At 32.7% G+C, this 15592-nt stretch overlaps 3 protein-coding genes across 3 annotated transcripts; 1 reads left to right on the top strand and 2 right to left on the bottom strand.

Moving 5' to 3' along the window:
• Window positions 1-2: 2 nt before the first annotated feature.
• On the bottom strand, window positions 3-643 carry LOC123680463. The gene has a single exon (XM_045618377.1). It carries the CDS (start codon window positions 486-488, stop codon window positions 42-44), a length of 447 nt encoding a protein of 148 aa, XP_045474333.1. The 5' UTR covers window positions 489-643; the 3' UTR covers window positions 3-41.
• Window positions 644-875: 232 nt separating this feature from the next.
• LOC123680461 (3-oxoacyl-[acyl-carrier-protein] synthase, mitochondrial) lies at window positions 876-2287 on the top strand. The gene has a single exon (XM_045618376.1). The coding sequence runs from the start codon at window positions 996-998 to the stop codon at window positions 2250-2252; it is 1257 nt and encodes a 418-aa protein (XP_045474332.1). The 5' UTR covers window positions 876-995; the 3' UTR covers window positions 2253-2287.
• A 1229-nt stretch (window positions 2288-3516) lies between these two features.
• On the bottom strand, window positions 3517-14583 carry LOC123680464 (gametogenetin-binding protein 2-like). The gene is made up of 9 exons (XM_045618378.1): window positions 14342-14583; window positions 13997-14187; window positions 13463-13606; window positions 13158-13408; window positions 12509-12677; window positions 11837-12275; window positions 4702-4870; window positions 4340-4596; window positions 3517-4016 (listed from the first exon to the last, which is right to left on the bottom strand). Exons 1-9 carry the CDS (start codon window positions 14447-14449, stop codon window positions 3843-3845), a joined length of 1902 nt encoding a protein of 633 aa, XP_045474334.1. The 5' UTR covers window positions 14450-14583; the 3' UTR covers window positions 3517-3842.
• Between the last annotated feature and the right edge of the window lie 1009 nt (window positions 14584-15592).

Raw genomic sequence — 15592 nt, forward strand, 5'->3', positions numbered from 1 at the left:
AATTGAATAATGAATATTTTATTCCCAAAATCATGTATACATCATTTTTTCACAGCTGGCTTGGCCCCTTGAATCTTCTTGAGCAAAATTTTATTTTCATATTCAATTTTAGCTTGAGCTCTCCTTCTATTTATATCAAAACTGGATTTAATTTGTGGTTGTTCATATATTTTATATTGCTTTGGTCTTTTAGATTTAGATAAAATTTTTGACATGAGTATTGAATTGTCTCTTTCAATATCTCTTAAACGATTATCATTGAATGTTTTATTCAGAACTGTACCATCATAAATAGCATATTTACTCAATCTTCCAAAACTTGAACTACTTTCGCTTGCAGTATTAAAATTTCCCGAGTAATTGTCTGTGTTGAATTCCAATGAAGAAAAACTGTCTTTATCACCATCATTCGTAAAAGTATTATAAAATTCCTCCTTCTCATTAACTAATTCATTGTTGGTTTGAGGTATTTCGCCGTAATCAGACATTTATGTAATATTCTCTTGTTGATGAGATAAATTCTAATATTGAAATTCTTTCATTTAGAAATTGTTTTCAAAAGTTGACAACGTGCATTGTATATAAACTCATATGTTGCTATGGTTTTGTAAAATCTAATTTTATAATCAATATTCAGTCGGTACAATTGATTGTAGTGGAATATTTATTTCAATTTTATGTGCAAATTATTTTATTCTTATTTTTCAATGCCTGATTTTGAATATTCCACAGAATTTTCTTGAAAATTTATGAATTAATTTTCCTGTAGGTAAAAACACAATTATCATGTCAAATCCGGACAGTTTGTAATTCTCAATTTTTTATTTCCTCCTAACTTTAATCCATATTCTGAGCTTTCATCTGAGTATTCTAAATATGACATTTTTTGGCATGCACTCTGGAGGTTATAATGTTCTGTGTTTTTGCTACTAATAAACTAACCTCAAATAATAAACAAAAATCAGTACAAAATTATATTGTTTATTTTCATTGAAATGAAGAGAAGGGTTGTCGTAACGGGTATGGGTGTACTTTCACCGATTGGGGGAAGTCTGAAAGAATCTTGGAAAAATATAATCGCCGGTAATTGCGGTATAACGAAATTAGAGGGGCCAAAATTTGAAAAACTCCCTTGCAAAGTAGCTGCTTTTATTAAATCCGATGGTCAAAGAATCGATTTAACTAGTCGATTTTCCAAAACTGAACTGAAATCAATGGGTTCTGCAACAGCATATGCTCTTATGGGTACAGAAGAAGCTCTAAAAGACTCCAATCTTTGTAACACTGATGAAGATACTAAGTTGCGAACCGGAGTAGCCATTGGTATGGGTATGGTAGATTTACAAGATATATGTGAAACTAATGATGCTTTGAATAAAGGTTATCGAAATGTAAGTCCTTTCTTTGTTCCTAGGATATTACCAAATATGGCTGCAGGACAAATAAGTATAAAATATGGTTTTCGCGGACCAAATCACTCTGTTTCGACAGCTTGTGCAACAGGCGCACATGCAATAGGTGATTCCTTCAGGTTCATCCGTAGTGGAGATGCTGATATAATGATTTGTGGGGGAACAGAAGCATGCATATCACCTTTATCAATAGCAGCATTTTGTAGGTTACGAGCATTGAGTACTTCATTCAATGATTCTCCTGAAAAGGCTTCCCGTCCTTTTGATACTAAAAGAGATGGATTTGTAATGGGTGAAGGTACAGCAATACTAATTCTTGAGGAAATGAAGCATGCTATTAAAAGAGGAGCAAATATATATGCAGAAATTCTTGGATATGGTTTGTCAGGTGATGCTTCACATCTAACTGCTCCAAGATCTGATGGGACTGGAGCTTTATTAGCAATGCAAAGAGCTCTTAAAGATGCCAATATAACTGTTGATAAATTAACTTACATAAATGCTCATGCAACATCAACTCCATTAGGAGATACAATAGAACTCAAAGCTATTAGGAAATTATTCAACAATAACATTGAACACTTAGCAGTGTCTTCCACAAAAGGTGCTCATGGACATTTACTAGGTGCTGCAGGTAATCTTGAGGCTGTATTCACAATTAAAGCAGTACAAGAAGGCATTCTACCACCAACCATCAATTTAGAAAATGGTGAAGACAGTAGTTTTAATTTTGTGCCTCACAAGTGTCAAGAATGGAATAATCCTTATAGGATAGCTTTGAAAAATGCATTTGGATTTGGTGGAACAAATGCATCACTTTGTATCGGACAATATATTTAATTGACTGAAATTTTATTTTTTGCCACCTATAGGAATACCAAAACCAGTTAAGTGCATCAATTCTTTGTGCTTATACCTAATCAGGTTAAATTTTTGGAATTATTCCTGGATTTTTTAAATATTAGAATTTGAATTATTAAAGTGAAGTAAAAAATTATGAATCTAATTTTAAGTAAAAAAAAACTTTATATATTGATATTTCTTGGTAAGGAAATTATGAATATTAAATTTGAAAGAACAAAAATAATTGTTTGATACCCACCATACTCATACTTAGTCTCGATTATATACTACAAAGTAGTAGTGGTAGTGTTGGAGGATTTGTAAAACATATTGCGGTTCAATTTTACAAAAAATAATTTGTTTAGAATTATATTAAAGCAATTATCCTAATGATTAATATAAATTCTTGAAAAATTTATGTGGGGAATCAGTCAATTCTAATCGAAGCTTATTGGTTTTGTGAGTATTAATAATCTATCTATATTCTTCGTTTTGGGTCTTGGTATTAAATATTTGGCCACAAAGGATTCTCCAACTATTGTTTTCCAAAAGTGTGTTCTGAACCGAATATATATTATAACATCTGATATTAAAAAAATATAGAAATTTAGATTTTTCACACACAATAATCCAAATCTGATAAAGGATCATTTCCATAAATGATCTAATCACCTCACCTTAAGAGGGGTTTATACCACGTGACTTTCTCATGATCTGTCAAAGTTTAACTACTCCTTCCTCTTCAGCGTTTTTGATATTCCAACACTTTTCAAGATGAGTGAAGCATTGAAAGGTTCCTTTTCTACCACATTCAAGAATTCCAAATAGTTTTCATTTTTAATTTTCGAAAAACCATTTTTTCAGAAAGTTATATCATGCATATATTTATTCTTAAATAAAAAATCATCTAATTCTTTTTTTCCACGTCAAAAAAATTAATAAATAAGGACTTTCCGCAATGACATACTCTTTAAAATGAATAATAGTGAAAACCTCATATAAATCGATGGTCTCTAATGAAAAATAAAGCGTACTATTTTTTGAACGAATCTCTGCAACGGTCCTAAAAAAATATTATTTTCCCTTTATCCAATAATTTTGATAAAGTCCTTTTGGGCCAATTCCTTCAAGATCTCTAGATAAACTTCTTGCATTAAAGTTTAAAACATTCAGTAATTGAATACTCATTTAAATTGCACTATTTTGCACATTATATAATATGAGAAAAAGTACAAGCTAAAGATTAAAGAAAAATTCCAGATAAATATTTATTTACTTTATTTCTTACATAGAATGAAGAACGATGCCATATAGTGCATCAGTTCTATAAAAAACAACTCTATTTTCAACATTTAACCCATGGAATGCAACAAATATGTTAGTAAAATAAAAAGGTATACATTTATCTCTTGACTGATGAAGTTTTACATCTTTAAAAAAATTTGATATTTGAAAAAATTTTTGTCGTACAACACTGAAAATTGTACCTTTTTCTGGAAATGAAATTGCATTAAAAAAATTTGGTCCAAAACAAAAAAATTAATTACTGGTAATTGAAAATTAGATTTGCAGCATACTCGGATCGAACTAATATAAACGAGGAGGTGGTGTTGGACCATAATAACAATAATGCGCAAATTTATCTTTTAACTTTTCTCGTAACTCCATGCGTTGTTCTTCAATTACTTCTCTGTTTTTATTGAACTCGTTTAGATCCTCTGTAGGTATAAAACAATTGTCATCGTCTTCATCACTATTATCCTGAAAAATATCAATGAATTGTTATCCATATTTACTCGAGTTCCTTCAATATTATTTTATTCTTAATTTGAAAATGAATTCACGTGTCTAAAATAATAGCACTGAAAAATTAACAACTTTACACCAAAGATTGCGACTAATAATATGTGATTCCCACTTTCAATTTAGTGTGCAATTTTGTTACATTTTTATTCAAATTTTTTGTAATTGACACTCAGCTGAGAGATTATAGGTTGTGAAAAAAAAACTGTCTTTACTCTCCCACTGTTAAAGTGATTTTTGGTTATCAAAAGTAGAAAAAAAATTAAGTGATTTTTACTTACATCTAACATTTCCTGTAAACTAGGATGGTAGTATCCATTTCCACCATATGTGAGTTTATAATGTGAAACATAGCTGGTTTCGTGATGGCAGCAAGAGTCTGAACACGCCACTTCTGAGCCTTCAGGGGAACTAGATATACTGGACACAAGAGAACCAGTTTCACAGCAGCCGTTATTATTCTCTGATGAATAGCCGCAGTCATGGGAATGATCGCTGGAAGAACCACTTTCTTTTTTGTTGAATTCAACTCCTCCGCCTAGAGAAAATTAAAATATATTAATATAATATTCACATTCTGAAATAGACATCACAACAAATTTGAAATAATGAACCAAAATAGTATACAAATTTAATTACTCACCACCATTTGGTACATTGCAATTATCACAATGAAAGGGAACTTGACTATCAGATTTTTCACCTGGCGAGGAACATTTACAATCATTCACATTATCGGTGCATTGTAAATCATTCAACTTATTACAAAGGTTAGAACACTCATAGTTGTCATCCTGTCGGTTATTTTCTGACTGAAATTAAAAATATTCTATTTAGTTTCAACAATATTACTGAAAATTACTACTGAAATGAAATACGTCATTGATAAACGATATAAATGTTGAGATAATAAGAATTGGTAAGTGAACTACGAAATTATATAAATATTATAATCATCATTTTGAACAAGGGTTCAAAATTAGATTTCAACAATAGTTAAGTCACTAAAAAATAACTAAAATAACTCTTCCGGGTTCCAAATAATTATTCGATTGAATGTCAAATAAACCATATTCAATCTAAAAGACATTCCATTAAAGACTAGAAATTTATTAGTTGTTTATAATTTTCGATTTATAAACAAGAAATAATAATAATAAATCGCAAATACAAGGTTTATCTGTACATAATTCAGTAAAGTCGAGTAAACTTACATTATCTGCCATGTTGTTCAAATTATAAATATCACAGTTAATAAACAAGAGAAATTCGAAGCTTTACAAACTTTCTTGCGAACGTACAATCACTCAAGACACCACGAAAACTATCTACGCTTGCTCTGTCCAGTTTTGACCCGTTCTTACATAGAAGTTAAAGAGGTTAGAATAGTGACGCACAACGTAAAACAACCAATGAAATTTCGATTTCGATTCACGTGACGAATAAAGAGTCCGGTAGTCTTAAAATTTGAAATTGAGTCATGAATAACAATGAACCAAGGAAAAAGTGCTTTTCTTTTTCTTTTTTTTTGGAAGCAATTTAGGAATGGATGAAGCTGAGAACAAGAAACGGGGTCCTTAGGAGTGGATTTAGAAAAATAATGGAATGGTATTCAGTATTTTTCACCGTAGAGGTCTACTGTTAATGCACTGGCTGGTAAATTTCAATTTCAAAGTTCGTTTTCCTTTTCATTCATGCATTGATTTCGAATGGGTACATGCGGCGGCGAGTCCAAGAATCTCTTTTCTAAGAAAAAGAGAACGAGACAACAACAACAATTGATTTCGATAAGTCACATGTTACGTCATTGCACGTGCATGCTTGAATATTGATTATAGAATATTCGGAAAAAATTCTTGTTATACAGGTAGGTGCAACCAAAAAAATATATACTTTCGAACGCCATGTGGAAAAATTTGAAAGGTGGAATATGATTTTATCAGATAGCGAAGGCCTCTGTGTAATCCGTAATTTTGTTTTTAATTCATGGCAATGTCCTTATTGTTAATGAGATGACTCGTCTTTGAAGAAAAACATGCGATTTCAATTGACAGTTTTCAGATTTTTGAGCTCGAATAATCTAATAAAAAATTATATATTCAAGCTTAATATTAAAAGGCACATACTTTCATTTGTGAACGTGTTTTCTATTAATTAATGCAGATAGTGCTGCAAATTTACAATAATAGCAATTAGTTATTATTACTATTTCTTGGGGGTAGCAACGTCCAACCTATTCAGCATTTTCCTAGGAATATTGTCGAAGCCGGGAGTGGTATTTTTTTTTGTATTCAAGGGGTGATATTTATTTATTTACTCAATTTAACATAACTATTACAAAATTTTATATATACATTTATATACATTTTAATATATTCATATAATAGAACACTCACGGCCGGTTTCTGAAAAGCCAATCAACGTAAAATTCAACTTTTTTTCCCTTTATATGTGCTAGGCTTATCTAAATCATCTTCGGCACCACAGTGGACTATTCAGTCCACCATACTACCGAGGTAGTCTAATAGCGTATTCGACTGGCTGCACCAGTTCGAATTAATTCGAGCTAATTATGTAATTTAGCACTGAAAAAATTCCAATTAATTCGCACCGGTGCAGCCAGTCGAATACGCTATAAAATTCAACTTAACAGCTATCAACACGCTCTATTAGTGTGACGCCACACACCGCCATTTTTGGTTCTCCTATCAGTGTTCGGAATCCAAACAAATAAATTATCATTCCAATTAGTACGGTGTCGTTGAAGGAATTGGCTTATTTTCATAAATAAGTGTATTTGAGGAACGATTTCGGTATGAATTGATAGACAGAAGGAACGAGGTTAATACCAGTAAGTTTGAATCCTGTACATTCCCCAGATTTTGTGAAAAGCCGTGTTTATTAGTTGAACTTCAAGTTCGAACTTACTGGCATTAGTCTCATGCTTTCTGTCTATCAATTAATAGTAAAATCGTTCCTTAAATAATCTTATTTATCAAAATAAGCCAATTTCTTCAACGACAACGTACTAATTTGAATGACAATTTGTTTGTTCGGATTCCGAACACTGACTGGAGAACTAAAATGGCTGTGTGTGACGTCATCACTAATAGAGCGTATTCTATGGTCAAGCGTCATTTGGGTTGCTAAAAGTAAGGTTAACTCCTTTTATTTGAACATTCTGCCAGTTAACACAGTGGTCAAATATTAAACGTAAAACGCATTTTAATTTATCTTTTCAATTAAAAGCTCCAGATAACATGGATTAGAATTTACAGTAAACAACAGTTTAGAAACCTAAATGAATTTGACAGCTGTAAAGTTGAACAAGGATTTGATCAGTCTTTCAGAGATCGGGGTTCTAAAATCAAAAGCTTCATAAACAAAATATAGTTTCCACTTATAAAGGTCTTACGTTGCTTTGAAAATTTTCTGTGATCTCTTATATTTCTTATACTCAACGGTACTGAACTGTATGCTCTTAGGGCTAGTTGCGAAGCTAACCTTAAGTGTTCATTTTTACTGGAGGGAGTTAGGCACTTACAGCAGTCTATTTGTCACACTACTCGTAGTGATATCATGTGAGAAAGGATTCTCTAAATATTCCTTTTTATGCATAAATTACAGCAATGTATTTAAGTACAGTGATCTGATATCACATATGTCTTCCCCATAGAAACGTCTGGTTGAGTATCGTCTATCTTTACGGTCACTGATGACTGTCTCAGTGAAATGAACTTCGTAAATCGCTTGGACAAAAAATCCTCCATATGGTATATCCATGAATCAAAAACAGCACAGGTATACGCTCTATTAGTGATGACGTCACACACAGGTATACGCTCTATTAGTGATGACGTCACACACAGGTATACGCTCTATTAGCGATGACGCAACACACAGGTATACGCTCTATTAGTGATGACGCAACACACAGGTATACGCTCTATTAGTGATGACGTCACACACAGGTATACGCTCTATTAGTGATGACGCAACACACAGGTATACGCTCTATTAGTGATGACGTCACACACAGGTATACGCTCTATTAGTGATGACGTCACACACAGGAACGATTTTACTATTAATTGATAGACAGAAGGCACGAGATTAATGCCAGTAAGTTCGAACTTGAAGTTCAACCAATAAACACGGCTTTTTACAAAATCTGAAGAATGATACAGGATTCAAACTTACTGGTATTAACCTCGTTCCTTCTGTCAATTAATACTGAAATCGTTCCTCAAATACTCTTATTTATGAAAATAAATCAATTTCTTCAATGACACCGTACTAATTTGAATAACAATTTATTTGTTTGGATTCCGAACACTGACAGGAGAATCAAAAATGGCGGTGTGTGACGTCACACTAATAGAGCGTATTGGGGTATATGGGCCTAAAACGAGGATCTCTCGATCCCTGGGAAGTGAGCCCTCTATCTTTTAAACCTAGACACTAGCTTTCTATACTTGCGCCCAAGAGTGTCTCAAAACAAACCTCAAAGGGTATTGACATCACTATGGATAGCCAGGCCACGCTGAGATGACATAGGAGTGCCGTAATACCATAAAGCAACTGGCCAGAGGGAATAAAATAACTCCACTATGGGTACCAGGGCATTGTGGTATTGAAGGAAACGAAAAAGCCAATGAACTTTCAAAAAGGGCATCAAGGTTTACACCTGTTGGTCCTGAGTCTTTCTGTGGGAAAGAAAAACCCTCTGGAGAAACACTCCGGGTCTTACTTAGACAAAGAAATTTATGGTACTTCCACCAACCTTAACCAGGAAGCTTCTGAAGCTACCACAAGCTAAGCTTCGGGTAATGCCTGTTGAAAGGACACTGATGGTGCAAATATCTTTTTTAATTCTCTTTGTTAAACTTGTAAGATGCTGGTTGCACTTTATGTTTCTATCTATATTTACACCCAATTATTTGGTAGACTCAACTTCCCTTATATCTCCTATGCTCTCAATATCAACTCTGTCAAATTGGGTTATATTTATATATGTGAAGGTAAATTCTACGTAACTGGACTTATCTGTATTTAGAGACAGGTGACACCCATCCAACCACATTTTTATAGCATTCACTCCCTCCCAAAAGCTTTCCATAACACGAGACCAATCGCATCCACTGAATATGGCAACAGTGTCATCAGACTATGTCACCACTTTACCATCTATGTTGAATTTTAAAAGTTTATGTAAATGGTAAAGAAAATAGTCCCCAGAACTGTCCCTTGGGGCGCACCCACTCTCATCACTTCCGGTTCACTCAAACATCCATTAATTTCCACACATTGCAGACGATCACTCAGATAACCAATGAAAAGTACAAACACAGAAAATCATCACTTATCCGTTGGAATTTGACATCTGGTTGTAGATACAACCAGATGTCGAATTCCAACGGACAACTTCTTCCAGATGGAAGAAGTTGTGATATAAATATTCTATTTTCCTTCAACGAGACTTATCAAATTCTTTGTTGGTCAACTTCTTGAAAATGTTTCTTGAATCCATCTGTTGTTAAAGTTCTTTCTTTCATTTAAATTGGATTCATAAGGTTTTATCCAGACAATTTCTTGATCATTCTATATGTCCTTTCTTTCTGTTCATCTATTTCCCAGCTTGCTTCTATGTATTCGTGCAATCTGTAGTTCATTATCATTTTGTTGACGTCTTTGTTGAGTTTGTACAATTTTCTTTGATGCTTGGTTTATTATTGGTTCGATATTCACGATAACGTTACATTTTTAGTCTTAATAGTTTTATAAAATAAGCAGAAAGTGTTTGAATGAAAAATTTTTGTTTGTTTTAGGAGTCTGTTCTGGTATTATTTTTGATGGTGAATTATGAAAAAATGAAATGTACTTAGATGAGATCTCAGCTTTTGGATGTATAATTTCAATCATCCTTTTATTTACTTCTTCAATGTTCCATTTTCCAAATGAAAAGTTTCGTTTCCTGTGGATATTCTATTGGATTTTTCATTTAATTTATTTGGAACTGAATAGCAAGGTTATCTGATCCTAGAATGTAGATGTTTTTTTTTGTTTGTTTCTCATACAAAATGATATGTCAGGTTTTGAATCTGGATTATTTTCCATTATGAATATTGTTTGAGTAGTGTCAAACCTGATAAAATAAGAACTCCTTAGAAAATTCTCAAGAGATCTCAATCTTTAACTTAAGTTTAAGTTAAAGTTGAAGTCCCTTGGAGCTAAGCAAAATTTGTGCAGTAAAGCTTGAACAAGTAAGTTCCCTTCTATTAATCGGCTGGAGTTTTTTTTTTACATTACTGATTTTCACGAAGGGAAATATCCTGTAATGTTCAGAGAACATCTTGAGAACCAAGAGAAAGAAGATCTCAAAGAGACTTTTCTCTTAGTTTTCAAGTTGTTTATATTAGAATAAATAACATTAATCATCAAGAATTGCATTCTCTCAGATTTTTTAGTATCAACTGTTCTTATTTCCTCCTCTATATCAGTGGTTCCCAAACTTTCTTTCATGGACCCCTTTCATAGCTTTGCTGGTTTCTGTGGACCCTTTTTTTTTTCTTAATTAAAGAATTGCTTGGAAAAACCAAGAAAAATTCAGTAAAGACGGATAATTCCATTATGCAAATTCCAGGTATTATTTAAAAACGTTGAATATTTTGGAAGAACTCAAATAAATCGGATATTGACAATTTGGGAATTAAATTGTGGCACTACACAGTTTCGCACAGCTTGGTGTGTGAAGCCAAGTCGGCATTTTAGTTCTTTACAATCGAAACAGGCTTTGCGCAGTATGTTCATCTTGTGGATTTTTTATAATTCGTTTAGTAGATTTTATATCTAGATTTATATCCGTAAATTTTGGTGTATTGATGTATGTTTCAATTATGTGGATGAATTGTCATTATTGAAATGAAATGAATGAAAAACAGGTAATTTTACCTGTTTTTCATAGAGAGATGAGATTTACCAAAGGGTAAATCTCATCTCTCTTGATGCATATTTGCATCAACACAACGGGTAAGTCTCAAGAGTGTGGAGCATATGCGCTCGAGCCTGGTGGATCATGCGCGAAATTCTTAGAAGCAGGACCAAATATCGACTGGAATCGGGGAACCGCTTAAGCATCCATATTTGTGTTTCAGCCCTTTTCTGTAACCTCAAATTGAATAGATGGTATGAATCGAATAGAAATGCAGCGCAATCTTTTTGAATTGGTATTCTGTAAGTAGTATTACTGATATCAATTACGAAACACTTTTGACGATAGAAGATACATAATACAAAATTTTGACGCGATAGAGGTTAAAAATTCCGATTTCTCAGATTACGATCTGATAAGTTGGTTTTTGAGATTGACCATTGTAGGGCTTGTAGACTCTAAAGATTAATACAATCCGTTTGTCGATTATGCAAAACTTCTTTTGGAAATTATGAGAACTTTATTTTTGCAAAAAAAATTAATTTATTTCTAAAAAAGCATGTTCAAAGATTTGAGATATTATAGGAGAAAGGAATCATACTGAATCTAGATCGTACGACTAGTTCCAATTTCTTGCCTTGAAGTTCGTCATCGTCCACAATAAAATGTTGGTCAAATAATAGACTAAATTGAAAATTATAGGCTTTTTGGGTTTAGGGACTTATGAATTCCGAAAGTTACAACTACCCGAAAAAATAAATGGAAGACATAAATTTATGTAGTAAAAGCTACATGAACTACTGAAATGTACGAATTTAAAATATAAGTAAAAAAATAATTCACTTACTTGATCACATTCACATTTAAACGACTCATTCTCATTTTCCGAGCAATCACATACTTTCTCCATTTCATCCTTATCATCCTCTTCCTCTTCTTCGTCACAGTCATTACAAATCTCTTTATTTTCAACTTCTGTACACTTTCCCTTTTTACGTTTACGCTTGATCTTTTTTTGTTCTTTACGGATCTGCTTCAATTGTTCCTCCTTTTCCAATTCCTCGTACAGGAGTTCCAACTGTGAAACACCCTGTTTGAGTTCGACTGCAGTCTCGAAACTGCGGCTCAATGTATCGACTGCAACAGCTGCGAAAACCTGACAGGTACATTCCTCTTCTCTTATCCGCATATAAATACGGTGAAGACGTTCATACATGCATATTCCTAAACAAGTAAGGACTTCTTCTTGGGCTATCTCCAAAGTTTTAGCATGTCTTTCGCGACGGCTGAAATATTTTTTATGCATTAGAAAATTCCGCAATAGCTGCTATACATTTCTGTATTATATTATCTGACTTTCCTATGCTTTGTTACTGTATCCCCATCACCACTAGAACTGGTAATTTTTTACTAAATAGTGGATGACTAGTGTTTTTTCACAATCGTGTAAAATATATCATTACTTTAGAAGGTGCTAGTGTAAAAAGTGCATTTCAATCGAATTAATTTTGGTAATTACCTTCCAAGAAGTTCAGGTTCGGCCCTACTTATCAACTTTGTTATGTAATCAGTCTTCGTTTGCAAGTGGATGTGCTTGTCAGGGAGACACCTCTTTATACCTGCATAAAGTGAAGAAACATATCCTTTCTCTTTGCAGGGCTCTGGTTCCTCTACCAACAACGAATATGCTGAAAATAAATTTAATAATGTGTAATTTTCAAAATCTTTTTCTAAATGTTTAACCAAAATGGCCAGTCTAGGGTTATGCAGAAAACTCTAGTTTTGAATTATTATTTCTACTAAAGTTTTAAAATTGTTCCAAAAATCTTTTTTTTCGCAGATTATGTTAGGTAAAATCTAAAATTAAATGAAGAAAAATATTCATCCGAGCTCTACACGTTTAGAGACTATATGAGCTATATATACAATCATTATACTGTGATGTTACAATAATCACAAATACAATGAAATATTGGAAAAAATTTCCATAATATTTGTACTCTAATCTATCTGTTAATATTATTTGAAAATTAGAATTGAGAAATAAGGACAATATCTTTAAAAAAAATGTAATTTCGATAGATATATAAATTTTTCCTACACAAGTTGCACAATTTATTTATTTATTTGGTGCGCAAAAATATTACTTCCGATTATAAAAAACTCACCCTTCAACACTTTAGTTCTACATTCTCCACAAAATCTATGTTTCCTCAGGTATGTCTCTAGTGTTGCATGCAGTGTTGGTGCTTCTATGATGCAGACTTCTTTTTTACAGTCAGGTTTCATACAATCCCACACATCACGCCATACTGGAGTTAGAGGCCGGCTCCTTTGAGAATCAAGTGAATGCAGGCGACACCTCAGACTTTTCTTGTTTCTCTTTGGCTGATTTTCAATCAATTTAGCTAATCTTAATCTGAAAATTATTTTTATCAGAACCTGAGCTAATATAATAATTTTCAATACTCACGCATGATCATGAAATATAGAACACAATATTTGCGGCTTTGAACATTTATCCCCTTGAATTGTTATGACTCCTTCTTCACTAACAGTTAGTGGGTCTAGAGTGGGATGTTTGAATTTGAGAAGTTGAAAATACAACCTTTCAACACTGAAAAAGAAAATATATTCAATTCATGTCAAATTAAATGAAACAAAGGTTAGGTAACATAATTAACTAATACCTTACAGACAACAAAAAACATTAATGTTAAGTTAATTGTAAAAACATACATTGTATTTACTGAACTAACTCCGTTTCAATAATCAAATGTGCGAAATATTTGGCATATTATATTTGATACATGAAAATTGAGAGAAAATGTCAAAAAAAAAAAAAGAAAATTGCTGTTGCAGCTTATATTGTATACTACCTTTCCTCCTTTCAATTGAAGAAATTCAAATTGATCTAATAAAAAAATTAATAAAGCATTGTTTTTTGTGAACTCGAGATCTATTGAATTTCTACTTAAGTCAGTGGTATACATATATGTTTATTTACCTTCTTCTACATCCAACGCAAGGAACATTTTGATTCAAAACTGCTAACAGTTGATTCTTTGATATTTGAATAGATGACCTTAATTCTTGCTCCGTTAATTTACTCCATTTTTTTGTGAAATCTTCAAGCTCTCTTCCTCTCACGAGTGGATTATCACACACAATACCGGAGCCTTTTAAATCCATAACCAACTGAAAAAAGGATGTAGGAGTTGTTACAATTATTAATGGGTCACTAATTTTTACTAAATGAAGATATAACCCATTTTTAGAGACACGTTGCAGCCATAAAATAAAGATCGCAATAAAGAAAGATATTGATATTTTACATTAATATTATATTTACCGTTAAATTTTCATCCACAACAAGGGGCAACTGCCTCTTACATAGTGGATTTTTAGGAGACGGGCGATACACGTCTACTAATTTCGGTAATTTTTCTTTATTGCTCATATTGTAAATACCAGTGGATGTCTTTCAAGTCGTAACTATTTATTTCTTCAGACAATAATCAATTACTTCTGAAATAATACAACATGACACACTACCATTTGCAATAAAAAATTTCAACGACAATTCAATTGTCAATGGTTATCAAGATTGTCATAAGCATAATAAAGTCGATGTTCTATACTTCTACACTAAGTTTTCTTGGTTTGCTTGGCATTGAGACCAGAATAAGAATTACGAAGGTTTTTTATTAATAAATATTGATGAACCAATAGATCGATATTTATTATTGCTCAATTCTATAACAAACCGCTAAAATACATCAAAATCCAATTCAAGTTCGAATTTTTTTTTTCTTAAAATGAGTTGTCAACTTGACAGCGTCAAGCACAGAATGCACAAGAAGTGAGGCGTTAAAGCCCTTAGAACAGAGAATATTAATCTTTATTCTAAGGTTAAGTCCAACAGACAGATTATTCGAGCCACGGAAGTTTTAAATTATTCCGGATTACCAGGGATACGATATGACCTAGGTACTTAACCTCTTTTTGAAGATGTCACGCTTTGCAAGTCTTAATTTTTCCAGTACGTCCTCAGGTTCCTGACTCATCAAATGATTCTTTTCATTTTTTCGTTGCTTGTGTGGCACGTAACTCCGTCTTGTTGGACATAAACGTCGTCCACATGAATACCTTGCAATTCCGGCCATAAAAATCATTAAACATAACTCTGTAGCGCAATACATTCACCGTAACGTTGCTCCAGCCTCATTTTCGAATAAGCGAGGTCCAATCACACCACCAGACCAAAAACCACAAGTTGAGGATGAAGAGGCTTTTCAACAATCTTCATTGAATTTTCGGAGCCCTAAATCCAACAAATCTTCTCATTAACATAGCTTCCGACAAGAAAATGGGCCTCATCATTGAAGATGATTTTTCGCTGAAAATTTTCACCATTTTTTGTTGAATTTTTTAACAATTTCAATGCATTGTTGAAGCGTGTATCGTTCCATTTTTAGTGATGGCGTAGTTTTTACTTGTCAAATGATAACTGCCCTATATATGGAACATCTCATTGAAAAACCATGGGTGTCCTGCAGGGATCTGTTCTTGGGCTCTTATTATTCATTATATTTGTGAATGA

The sequence above is a fragment of the Harmonia axyridis genome, chromosome 5 (genome assembly GCF_914767665.1).
Source record: "Harmonia axyridis chromosome 5, icHarAxyr1.1, whole genome shotgun sequence".
In the NCBI taxonomy this organism is placed as follows: Eukaryota; Metazoa; Arthropoda; class Insecta; order Coleoptera; family Coccinellidae; genus Harmonia; species Harmonia axyridis.

Bases quoted from the DNA above. Each gene is read 5' to 3' on its own strand.
- LOC123680463 (XM_045618377.1), bottom strand. From the start codon at position 488: ATGTCTGATTACGGCGAAATACCTCAAACCAACAATGAATTAGTTAAT.
- LOC123680464 (XM_045618378.1), bottom strand. From the start codon at position 14,449: ATGAGCAATAAAGAAAAATTACCGAAATTAGTAGACGTGTATCGCCCG. The intron at 12,678-13,157 runs GTGAGTTTTTTA...ATTTATTTTCAG, and splicing joins TAGAACTAAAGTGTTGAAGG to CATATTCGTTGTTGGTAGAG. The intron at 4,871-11,836 runs GTAAGTGAATTA...TTTTAATTTCAG, and splicing joins TTAAATGTGAATGTGATCAA to TCAGAAAATAACCGACAGGA.
- LOC123680461 (XM_045618376.1), top strand. From the start codon at position 996: ATGAAGAGAAGGGTTGTCGTAACGGGTATGGGTGTACTTTCACCGATT.